The sequence below is a fragment of the Lutjanus erythropterus genome, chromosome 5 (assembly GCF_056507025.1).
Source record: "Lutjanus erythropterus isolate fLutEry1 chromosome 5, fLutEry1.hap2, whole genome shotgun sequence".
NCBI classification, from domain to species: domain Eukaryota; kingdom Metazoa; phylum Chordata; class Actinopteri; order Lutjaniformes; family Lutjanidae; genus Lutjanus; species Lutjanus erythropterus.
Window position 1 is genome coordinate 19,828,952 of NC_139321.1, and position 12,731 is coordinate 19,841,682.

At 38.8% G+C, this 12,731-nt stretch overlaps 1 protein-coding gene across 1 annotated transcript in view; it reads left to right on the forward strand.

Moving 5' to 3' along the window:
• The window catches only part of LOC146326720 (protocadherin-9-like), a 113,619-nt gene that overhangs the window by 40,460 nt on the left and 60,428 nt on the right, over positions 1 to 12,731 (forward strand). Inside the window, exons 2-3 of the mRNA XM_084719838.1 lie at positions 2,923 to 2,958; positions 10,424 to 10,622. Coding sequence (XP_084575964.1) covers positions 2,923 to 2,958; positions 10,424 to 10,622 — 235 coding nt within the window. The remainder of the gene's footprint in view (positions 1 to 2,922; positions 2,959 to 10,423; positions 10,623 to 12,731) is intronic.

Here is a 12,731-nt window from a genome sequence, read left to right on the forward strand (position 1 = left end):
CATAAAATACAATAAAAGATTCGACACTGGGTTCTCTTGTAGTGAGCATTAGGAACTACAGTCTTTCTGCCATTAATAGAAAGTAGTTCTCAATCAAAACACAAAAAAACTCTGCAGCTCACACTCAAACAGGCCAAAGGAAAAATATGTATTTTTGATTTGAGGTGAACTGTTCCTTTAAGTGGAAATAATCTAGACAGCATTAACTGTGTCTATCAATCAATTGTGTATTGCTGTTTCTCTGATTGAATTTCTTCAAATAATTATGCAGTATGGTGACTGGGCTTTTGAGAATATACAACATAGATATAGTGTTTATTTTATTAGTGGACTATCAGATTTATGCAGGGGCCTTACAGCATATGTGCCATACAGTATGTCATAATATTGTCCTACATCATTAATTTGTAACCTATTTTTGACATAGAATTTGCATTAATTTATGTTTTCACAATTTGGGACAACACAGCAAGGTGTAAACGCAACAGTGCCGTATTATCTCATCATACAAACTTGTTAGCACAAACATTATGGCAACACAAGTTGCCTATTTACGTATTAGACACAGAATAGACACAAAACACTGTCATTCATTAGGAGTCATGTTTCTGTGTAATTGGTAAAATTAAGTCGTGTTTAACCTACAGTAATTTTAGCTCTGTTTTGGTCACTGCCAACTCCTGTGGGAAATAATTGGCTCTTTATCTGATAAATACCCCACTATGATCACAGCTAGTCCGCCACTGGGTACTGGTCGTGAGTTTATCTGAGCTTTTTTGCTAGATAAAAAAAGCATTTCCACTGCTATTGGAAATTACCAAAACAGTAAAATTGTGGACCATAAAACAAGAACAATGAGCTTTCACATTGCATATACATAGTCATTTGATCCTTTGTTGTCATACAAATATTGGTATAGTTACTAAAACAAGAACATATGGCACATCATGAATGGCAAAAATAATTGTTAATAAAATGTTCTGATTCCTTGTTTAATATAATGTCATATTTAACAATGTTTGAGTTAAGACATGACATGAAGTTACTGTTGCTAAGTAACATCCAATTCCAAAACAATTTTTCCTAACCCAACGCTGAAAAATGAAGATGTTGGCATAGAGCATAGCAATAATGTAATAGTACTGTAATAGCTATACATGCTAAAAATAAAACCACCATATTAAAAAATAAAAAAAAATCAATCTTGAAAAGTGTTGAAGAGGAGACATACTCTTGGTGACATATTGTTGACATTAGCCAACACTTAGTATGCATGATTTTAGTTTGAGCAACTATATACTTAAAGTGACAGTTCACCCAAAAATGAAATTTCACTCAATATCTACTCGCCCCTGTGCTGATGTGAGGATGGGTGAAGATCTCCAGTTCACAAAACACTCCCGGAGCTTCAGCGGAAAACAGCGTTGCAGCCAAATCCAGTTCAGTTAAAGTGAATGGTGACCAGTTTTAAAATGTAAAAAAAAAACACAAAAAAAAAAACACAAAATGTCTCCATACTGGTCATGTGGTGTAATCCAAGTGTCCGTAAGCCACAACATTAAAACTTGAACCAAAAGGACACCATTTACACCATGTTTTTAGCCTAAATGTCAACTGTAGCCTCTCAGACTGGATCCGCGTGCACAGGGCTGAAGCGGGTGCACAGGCTCTCGCCCCAGCGGCGTGACACCTTCACACCTGTGTTTACATGCTACCTGGAAGTGACTCAGGCAACAGAGAGAGATCTGCTCAGAAATAGTGACTTGTTATACGCACAATTGACTTTGCAAACTTTCAACAAAGAAAAAAATGTCTGAGGACTTCAACATAGAAGTGGAACATCATTTCTTTGCTGCAGCTGCGCCGCTTGGGCGAGAGCTTGTTTACCCACTTCAGGCGTGTGCACACGGATCCTGGTCTCAGACGCTATAGTTGACATTTAGGCTAAAAATATGGTGTAAATGGTGTTGACTTAATGGCAATGAGGTGGTTTACCTTATAAAGACTATACAATGCAATCATTTTACTGTGCCAGTTATTTGTCAGAAGTTTGGCGAGATTACTATTTAATTTCGTTCACTTGTCCACCATGACGCACCATTTTGTTTTTGATGAATAGCTCTGGGTGCACTGCTCTATCACTCAGTCAGTAGCAGCATCCCTCGGTGAACAATTATGGCAGGATAATCTGTTGACATGAACTTGTTTCCTGTTCATTGTTTTACCGTTCCACCCGAGCAGTCCTCCCTGCTTCTCCCCTGTCTAAGTGCCTCCTCACTGCCAGATTTCTTCTATTTTCTTTGCAAATCAAGTCATGTACTCAGATTATTATACACAGTACAAAGAAAACAAAATTGGTGATTAAAAATTAAATACTCTTATCTCTCTGTGAGTTATCTCAGTCCCCAGAGAGAGGATGCTATTTTGCAGGCTTGCGGGTGTCTTTTGTTCCCAATTTAGAAGCTTGTCGCTGTTTATTGTTAATTTTTGATGCTTCATTTGATATTCTGTTCACTTTCCTCCCTGACATGCAGAGAAAACATCTTTATCAAAGTGTCAGTTGTATGGCTCATCTTGTCAGGATGTCAGGTTTGCCCTATTCTTTACATTTCTGAGGAGAGGGTGTGTGCTCTGCAGCCTGGCTTGCCGGCGTGCCAACTGAGCACGGAAATGTGCTGTACAAACTCTGCGTCTGAGGAAGAAATCAATATGTATCCTAAATCTCGATTCCAGCTTAAAAAAAGACTTTAAAACCCCAAAATCTATGAGGTTGTCAATTGTGAACTCGGACTGACTTTAAGAAGACTGGAAAGTTCCCAGTGCAGTTTCTTTTGGGAGCTCTAGATATCCATTTCCATATAAATCCTCTGTAGACTTACAGTCAGACAATGATGTGGAATAACTGTTCTTCTGTCTTTGCAGGAGGCCTGTCAACTTGGCAAGATAACCTCTGTGAATGTAAGTCTTACACACTCAGTTCTCTCATCTTTTTGTATGTGTGTTTCCATATGCATCAGTAGATACTGTGCAGTTTTTTGGGTTTATTATTATTTTACATACCCCTACAAAAAAAAATCTGTGCCACCCTTTATTTTATTATGTGTTATTTATTATTAGACTCTTTATTTTACATTAAGGACAGATTACATAAGAACTGTACTGTAAACTTAAGTGTATTGTTTCCTACTCTTAGACTGTTATTAGACTCTCCAAGAGAGACACTTGGGGCACATTATAACAGAACTGTAAACTAAAGTGAAACCACATATATTCTATTTCCTCATTTAAAAATGACCACACATACCTATTATAATACTGTAGAAAGATCATGTGATTTGATCAAAGAAGTAGGCACTGGTCTAGAAGCAGCAGATATGGGATTTAGTTTACAACACAGTTCCGTTGTAATGTGTCCCTCATCAAACTCTAATAAAGCCTAATAAAGCTCTAATAAAGGGTGTAATGCTGGCTAATAAATAACATATTATTAGTTTTTAATTTTAATTATTTATTTTAAAATACAGGTTGTGGTGTCTAATTACTGATTTAATTATTGACAGATAAAATTAATTCTAGTTTTTGCCTATTTTAATAGAAAAATGACACTTTGTTACATCTTAAAGTCTGATCAAAATCTGCACTCCTTTAATCTTTAATCTCTAATCTCTAGAAATATACATATTGTTGTGCAGCATTTAAAAACTCCAAAAACCAAAAACCAGTGTAGCTTTAGTAAAAAAGGTTCTGTGGATTAAATGTTAAGGAAACACTGCAACCCTTAGGGATATGAAACCTTTGTACGTAATAGAAAATACATAAATATATGGAGACATAAGATTTTCATCCAACAACAATGATTCATCTTGTACTTGTCTTGACTTTTTTGTGTCTCCACATATTTATTTTTCTTCAAACCGTGTAGTATTTTATTGGAATAGTAATGAAATGTCTCTGCAAACTTCATACTTTTCTATTAAGAACTACAGGCAGAAAGGACCCAACACTATAAGCCTATCATCCCTAAATTATTCTTTTTCTTTAGCAAAGGCAGCTGTGCTGTAAGGGTTTGCTGAATGTAACATGAAAATGTCTTTACTTTTATTTCTCTGTACTGTTGCATGTTTAAGTGAAATAGTCATCTCAGCTTAAGGGCATTTCACCCATCACTCGACACCTTTAGCACTGAATCCAGTTGTGCTGCGGCATCTGACCGTCATACTCTCTGTGTTTCCTTTCAGTGTTTCAGCTACTCTCTTTATCTTGCAGCTCATGTCTGCGCGTAGTTCACGAGGCTTTGGTCAATGAGAGCAGGACTTTCAGAGTTCCTCCTGCACTTTGCACAATAATGTGCTGCTCCAGTTTTTTCAGTGTCGGCAGAGTCTGTTGCTGCTGTGAAATCCACAGTATGGCTTGTGTTTTTAGTCCTAACTTTAGTTTTTGGAGAGCAGTCCCACAATGTTAAATATTCCTATTTTATGTAATCTGTATTTTTGCAGGAGAAGAAAGGAATTTGATGTAATTTCTAACAAAATCAACAAAAAGAGTTTGTATTTGTGTGTTACTTAAAACACATTGAATATGTCATTTTATTCAGGGTGTGTCATACACATGACTGAATGTGTTTGCCCTGCATCATGTTGACAGATAAGGTTAGTAAAGTTAGGCTTGTGTTGGTTGGCACCAGTCATTTGTTGACGTTAATGTTAGCTAGGCTAATGCTAGCTAGTGTTGATGCTGTTGGGGAGCAAAAGGGAGGGAAGGCACTTGGGAGCGTGCGTAAACATCACATCCTTTGGATTTCCCAGGAAAAAATGAGTCCAAAGACCGTTAAAGGCATCTGAGTAAGTCGCTTGGAAGGTCTCATTCTTTAAGTTATGTTGCGTCCTCTCACACATTGGCAATAGAAATACATGATCAATACACAATTAATACATGTAAATTTCTTTGCATGTGCTTTTAAAGTTAGACCCATGTTGCAGCCTCTAATTAAATGCCTAAAATATGATTATATCAGTTTGTATAGTATGTATTTTTCTATTTTCATACCAGCATTTTGTATTTCATTTTGATACATTTGATGAGCAAGAATTTGTAATTTGGGATACTTCCTGATGTATTAATGCCCATCTTTGACTACATATTATTGAAGTTTTTCAGTGCTCAGAAGAGTGTGATCACAGTTCAGTGTCAGAGCTTTCTTTGCCAGGACTGGGGAATATTGTTGTCATAGTTCATGTCGCACAGAGAAAATCATCATAACAGATGACTCAGTGACAGATGAAATTTGCAAAAATTCATTTGATTTGTCAAAAAATCACCCAGTAATCTCTTGACCCACTTGCTAGAATCACCTCCTCCTTGCTTGTTCCCGCAAACTCATCATTTCACACACAGTGGCGTATCACCTCACACGTAATAGGCAGCGCTGGAACAGCATGTACAAAAAGAAAGGACACACCCCACGAAGTAAAAGCGGATGTTGTGAGATTTTGACATCAAGCAGGATAGGGACATGTGGGACAGCTTTTTTTTTGATAAATACCTTGCCATTGCTGCTGTTTTTTTTATTTTATTTTTTTTTCCTCCTCTACATAAGACATGTGTGACATGACAAATCACCATCTCCTCTGAACAGATTTATGCAGGTCTAGGTGTGCCCGCAAGCTGATCCTTATCTGAAATGGCAGAGCCAATCTCCCCTGATTCACTCCTAAGTGGTCCCTGTTTATCACTCAAAGTGAGGTGGTTGTCAGCCAAGTCCTTCCCTGTGCAGCGCCGACTCCTTTGCTGTTTCTAGAGAGTGTTAGTTGGGGGAAAAGTACATGGAATAATAAAACTCAAAGAGCCGTGGCTTAGCAAAGGACAAGGTTGCAGCCACTTGGCCTCTAGTCCTCTATATCTAAATATAACGGACTTCTAATCCGGTAACCCGTGAATCCAGCCCCATCTGCCTATTGTCTGAGTGGTTACCAGAGGGAGGGTTTTTGGATTGGCTGGCTTGTTATATGGTACAACTTGGCATGCATCTCTCCTGTTCATTTTATCTCTGTGTACATACTTCTCAAGGCAGTGTTTTATCTGGCTGAACGGGCTTTGTTTGGTCTTGATATCTCTTACCGCAGCTTGTCTTTGCTTTATGGATTTCTGGCAGCTTCTTTAAATAAGTGATAATGCTTAGCAAAACACTCACCTTGACTCCTCTGCGGATGTTTGTTTTTGTTTGTCATGTTTGTCTTTCAACATTAATGTTTTATTCACATTAGTCACTGCCACCGAGAGCAGAACTTTTATTTATTTAAGGCTCATTAATGGTATTTAATTGTAATTAATATGGTAGCTCCAAACGACTTAGCAGTGAGTGCATCGTGAAATCAAATTAGGCTTTTCTTAACATCTGGCACCAACTTGAATAGGCTTGAATAAACAGCAGTCCAAAAATGAAGACACTCCCTTATGCAAAATGATTGTGTCCTAATTGTCACGGACAGCTGTTTGTTCTAATAGATTCTGGATGCCATTGTTGGAGCAAGTTTCCAATAATTAGAGTCATGTGGAGACGAAGCATGCTTTTTGTAGAGCTGCCAACCCTCCATAAGTGGCCTCTTTCTTTTTGCTGGAACCTGGACTTTGCTTTTTGTGCGCATCCTCCAGTAATTTGAGAAACAGCTGCCAACGCTGTTTGAGAACAAGTAGATATTTAGACTACTTGAAAGCGTGGGCAAACATGGCACACAGAACTATAGGATTTTGCCAACAAGGTATTCGCCTCCTCTCCATCTTAGAAAATGAATAAAACCACACGAGGAGAGGGGAAAAAAAACACGCCTTTCTATACAGAATTTAAGAAATACACCAGCAGAAGATGTGAGAACAAATGCAAAAAAAAAAAAAACAGGATTTATTTTAGGGAGCTGTGCATAATATATTTTTATTTGGTTAAGAAATGAACAGATAACTCTTATTTTCATAATAGAAACAACAGCAACAAAAAAGCTTTTATTTCTGAGTTGTTATCTCACTGAAGAGTAGAAGGTTGTGTGTGTTTCTGTTCTTTGACTGTATGCACTTTTTCTCTCTCTTCTTCTCCTCCTCCTTTTATTTCTTATCTGTCTTTTTCTTACCAGCATACACTCGCACAAACACTCACACACAGTGATTTGTGGCCTCGGGATCTAGATGAATCAAGTAAATAGAATATTTAGCTAGCTGTTTCAACATCACAGCATTGAAAACCACTCAGTTGTGCTTTCAGGGTGCTAATTGTGTGGATTTAGGTTAGTCAACCCTCTCTGATAGTTTTTAAATGAAGCTTTTTGTGCACTTGGTTTTTGGCAGTTTGTCCTTCATTAGTGCCAGACTTTATTTCGCTCTCCCGCTCCGCTATTTCCCGAGCCTTATTTAGTCTTATCAAAGAACAATAAGTGCTTTATCTACGCACTATAGTGGCTGAGGAAAAATATGTTTGCACGGAGACATCTCCTCCTCCTGAGCTTAAAGGAGCATGTGTTAATGATGTTTTTAATTCAGGACTTGCATATTGCTTTTATTGCCATAGTGATGAGAAAAATCAAGATAGTCATATGCGCTGCAGTTGTATTTGCGCTCAAGAAAAAAAAAAATCCCTTATCAGTTTGAATAATGGGACGAATAAAATTCACAGCAATAACCGAAGCTGAGGGCGTAATTATATTTTATGTGTTTTATGCCCCTATACAGTGTGATGCAGTATGATGTTACTCAGGGAATCATGTGAAGACATGAATTCAGGCTACAGTATATATCACTGCAGTGCTCAGTTTTACAGATATTACCTCAAAGCCAAGTCAGATCCCCTCCCTCCTCATTTTTCTCTTTGTCAAACTCCAAGCAAAAGATATAAAAAAGTAAGAAATTAAATCAGTGGTGTCTGCAGATTACCCATGTGCCCTATAATATGAATGTCTGTAACAGTGTGGTTTGTTTTCTGGAGGAACTGCTAACATACAGACATCACAACATAGACAGTGTGTTTTCTTTTTTAGCTCCAAAGAAAGGTCGCAACATGAACTTCTGTAAACCTCTGGAGAAATCAAAGAGGCCTGCACCTTTCAGAAGAAAATGCCCACACTCCTGTGATCCCCAAGACTTTACAAATCAAAGTCTCAGCCTCCACACACATTTCCACTCCTTTTGTGTCTAAACTGGGTGAGAAGGAAAACTAGGACATAGTTCAACCTGTTAATACACATCCCGTCTATTATCGGGCTGCGAAGTCTCAATTATAAATCTTACAGTCAGTTTATTATCTGAAAAGTAATTCGCTCGATTCAACAGACCAGGAATCATTTTTGGGTTATGAGGTCACTGTTTCAATTAGTCCCCGTGCTGACAGGGTGCAATTTTGGCATCTTTTTCCAACTAAAAGCAGGTAAAGATGACGGATGCAGTATTGGGCATGTAACAACAACACTTGATACAATTAGGCAAGGATTTACCATGTAAATGCCGCCTCACAGTGCTCAGTCACCCGTAAACGAGCATTGTTGTCACCACTCATGATGATATTAATAATCTTTGTTTGTCAGTGGTGGTGTGCCAAGACTCTCTCTGGGAGCAGGAAGAAAACCTCTGAAGGATACTTTCTTTAGTACCAAGGTGCATGAAAATAACAGACCTTTAATGGCAACAGGAGTCTTTTTTAAGGATAGGATTTTAACGGTTTCTTTCTGGGAAATTACTCAGTGTTTTGATAACACAATACACACAAAAAAAAATAGTGCAGCAATAACTTAGGTCATGGGTCAAAATCTTAGTGATTCACTAAGGCTTTGCACAAGGTTGGTCGGTGGTCCTCACCCAAATACAGTGGAGGTAAAACAAACAAATCTTGACTGTGGTGCACGGAAATATGACATTTTTAATAATTCAAAAAATAACCTTGTTCCTCTAGATATTTCATTCAATTCATATTGTGCTCTATTTATGCTTTTGTTCTATTCTTCTCGGTGTTTCAAGAATGGGGTGGGGGCCCCTTAAATGTCATTTGCTACTCCAAGGACCCCCCCCCCCCCCCCATTATCCTTAAATATGATTGTTATCTATCCAGTGACAGGTGAGACCTTAGTTTGAACCAACTGTTTGATAAATATTGTTAAATATGTGTTATGTTCTTTAACTTAGATAGATAATTAACTAGAGTAATGATAATAATTTAAGTAGATATGAGAAATGGCGCATTCATGTGGGAATGTGTGAATGTGTGAATGTGCATACATGCGTACATACTTCATGCCACCCCTGCCTAAGCCAGTGCCCCACTTGGGCCACCTGAGTCAAAAAAATCTGGGAATGCCCCTGGAACCAACACTTTGATCTTTAAAAAGTAAGAGAGTAAAAGTTCTCTTCATTATCGGAGTCATTAGCACTTTTGGGGCCATTGAAGAAATTGTCGCTAAGCTCCTCCTCAGATGAGTATCTGTCCAATCATAGAGTAGCAACCACACAAAGACACCACAGGCCTGTCAAGCTTTGATATCTCTCGAGCCTAAATGTTAAAGCACTGCACGTGGGGCTCTAAGAAGAGCAACACTCTGTGTCTCATGAGTGTGGTGGGTGGTGTCTTTCTTATAGCCTTTCAAAAACCTAAAACATAAGAGGAAATGTGAGTATCTGCTCTGATGTAAGCTGCAAGCATTAGCACATCCAGATAACTAGCTTGGTACCTGCAGTAACCTCCAGCCAAACCTGTCTTAGATAACACTGCACTTGCCAAACTGGCTTATTCCCAGGGGTTAAATCACAATTGATTATGTCGGGGGTTTGAGGTAGTAGCTGTGGTGAAGCTTTTGTCAGCTAGAAATGAGAAGCTACTTTTGTTTACTTCTCTGTGGAATCGAAGACCTAGCGTTTAAAAAATTACTGCGAATTTCAATATTGAATGTGCCACTGTATCGCTGTAAACTGCAGCACATGGAAAGCTTGACAGATGTAGTAATAGTAACTGAGGAGGGTGGCTCTTAATCAAAGGTCAATTAAATTATATATCCTGCTGGTAACAGAGCCCTCTCTGTTGTACTGGTGTGGCTCTCATTTACATTTCATTACTTTTAATTAGCTGACACTTTCATCCAAGCTGCACAATTCTTACATAAACCAAGATACAAGCCAAAAATTGTGAGAATTTTAAATTCTTTAACATTTAAATCACTTGATGGTGCAACGTGAACAGAAAAAGTTGCTGTCCTGATGTCGATAGGGAGCTCGTTCCACCATTGTGGAGCCAGGACAGCAAACAGTTTAATGGTTTATTCTGTACTCATCCACATGACACTGCTCTGCCTTGGGCGTTTTTATTTTTTTATTATTTTTTTTACACTTCTAGGGCATTTTAAACAGGACAGAAGAGTTTCTAACAGAACATTTCTTGTTTGCCCGTGTTCTCCAGACCCAGCGCCGTGTGACGTTCCATCTCCCAGACGGATCCCAGGAGAGCTGCAGTGACAGCGGGCTGGGAGACCCAGAGCCTAGCAGCACGGCCAGCACCACCCAGCCTCTCCCCATCAGCTTCCCCCAGGAGGAGTACTACGAGCAAACATCACCTAACAGCCGCACTGAGGGAGATGGAAACTCAGACCCCGAATCGAGTGAGTGCTGAGTTCTGCTCTGCTCAGGCAGCAGGCAAATCTGCTAATTTATGTTTTTCATTTTTATTATTTTTTTTTCGGCGATGTTTGAGGCTGACTTTCCCTCAATGTAATTTACAAGTGGCCATCTGTGTTTTTAGACAGTGAAATCATTTATTGAGATTACAGCTGTGATCGTCATAGTAACAACACAGCCGAAGCCTTGCAAACACTTAACAAGAGACCATTCTCTGTCAAACAACTAGTAACAAGCTAGTTACACATAAATTTTGAGGTTGTGTTCGTGCTGTTTTTGTGAGGTCAATCTTTAGACAAGCAGGACAGTAATTTTTTTTGCACAACAAGTCAACCAAGTAGGAGGGCAGAACTGCTGAGAGGCAAATCAACCTATTTATCAGTTTTCCATGTTGATGTTTAAAGCCAAAAAAACATCACAGTAATATTAGATATGCAACTAAATTGGATTTGCTCAGAACAAGCAGTTAATCTGTTGTCATGGGAGTGCAGAATAATATTAAGGGTGTATCTTGCACAATGGTGTATTTATTATTGACAATGAATTTTGTAAGTCTGATTTTTCTAAATGTGGTCCAGTGCTAAGCTGTACACCGTAAGGGGAATTTTACCTCTGAAGTTGGAACTCTGTTGCTGAATTTATTCAAATGATTCACAAGACAGCTGTCACTGCATGGCTTACTGCCCAATGATGTTCTCCATAAAAGCTCCGCTGAACACAGGGATGCACAACTTCGTCCTCATACATATACAACAGATTTTTTTTTTTTAAATCATTCCTCAAATAACTGGCTGAGGGGAAAAAGAAGAGTGCTTAAGACACACCGCAGAGGACCCTGGATTTTTCCACCAGTGGTGGTGTGGATCCAAAGCCGGCGCACCAACAGCATGCCAATGATTCTGCTGAAATGATTTTGCTCCACCTTAACATGAACAAGGCTATTCTGAGTCCCCTATCAATGTGTCCTTGTCACATTCCAAACCCCCCCCTCACTTCAAGCTGGATATTCAAGTCCTGGTGTATCAGATTTTATTTTCTGGAGGTAACCCCGCATCATATATTGCAGACTGGATCGAGGCTCAGCTTGGTGCAGACCTTCACTCCTCCTGTGGCCCCTGTGTATCATTTGCAGGAATGCTTTAGCCATTGAGTTACCTGTCAAAAAACCAGTCTGTTTTTTTTCCCCCTTCTATCCAGCACAGAAAATCAACGGGACAGGTAGAAATAGATTGCTTTGCATACACCTACGTTGCAGTATAGCCATTGTGTCATAGCTGTAAGTGAGACAACAGTCCTTGGTGCATCTTCCTCCCCAGCAGCTGCACTGACAGGTCTGGGCCCGGGGTGTCAGTGCGAGTGTGATTGTGAATGCATTTGTTAGACATTAGACAAGATCGGTGACATGCTGGCGACGGCTCCCTGTTCATTTCCATGCAAAGGTCCATCCCATTTATGATTTTTCTATTTTTGATAACAGGATATTGCAAGATACAGCAAGAAATCTTTTATTTACAAGATAACCAGCTGACCTGCATATTCCCTCACACAGAGATCTGTACACCAGGCACGTGTATAAACTCCCATACAAACACATACATCTAATGATCAAACCTCTCCTTCCCCAGCTGTTCTCTTTAATGTATTCAACATGGTGACAGCAGTGATTCATATATGTGATTCATTCATATACAGCGGCAATTGCTCATCATCTCATTAATATTCAGTGACATAAACATCTCATACTTCATAAACTTGCTCAAATACTGCACTTATTACCCACTTTCCCTCTAGGGTAATATTTGTTGAAGTGCATTAGTTTTAGAAGACCATGCTAATGTAGTAAATGCATGTGTACTTTTACAAATTGCTGCATTAAAAATCGCAGCAGAGTGAGAGCGTTAACAGAATAATGGAGAGTGTAATATTATGGATATGAGAAAAGTCATTTTAGTTATTTGACCAGAGAGCCCCTTATACTGCTCTGTTATAACCTCATCACAGCAAATGAAATTGAAGCAAGTATAATTCTCACTGATGTTACTGTAAAAACAAATGTAAAAGCAGACAGGGCCTCATCATAAACACCACATACG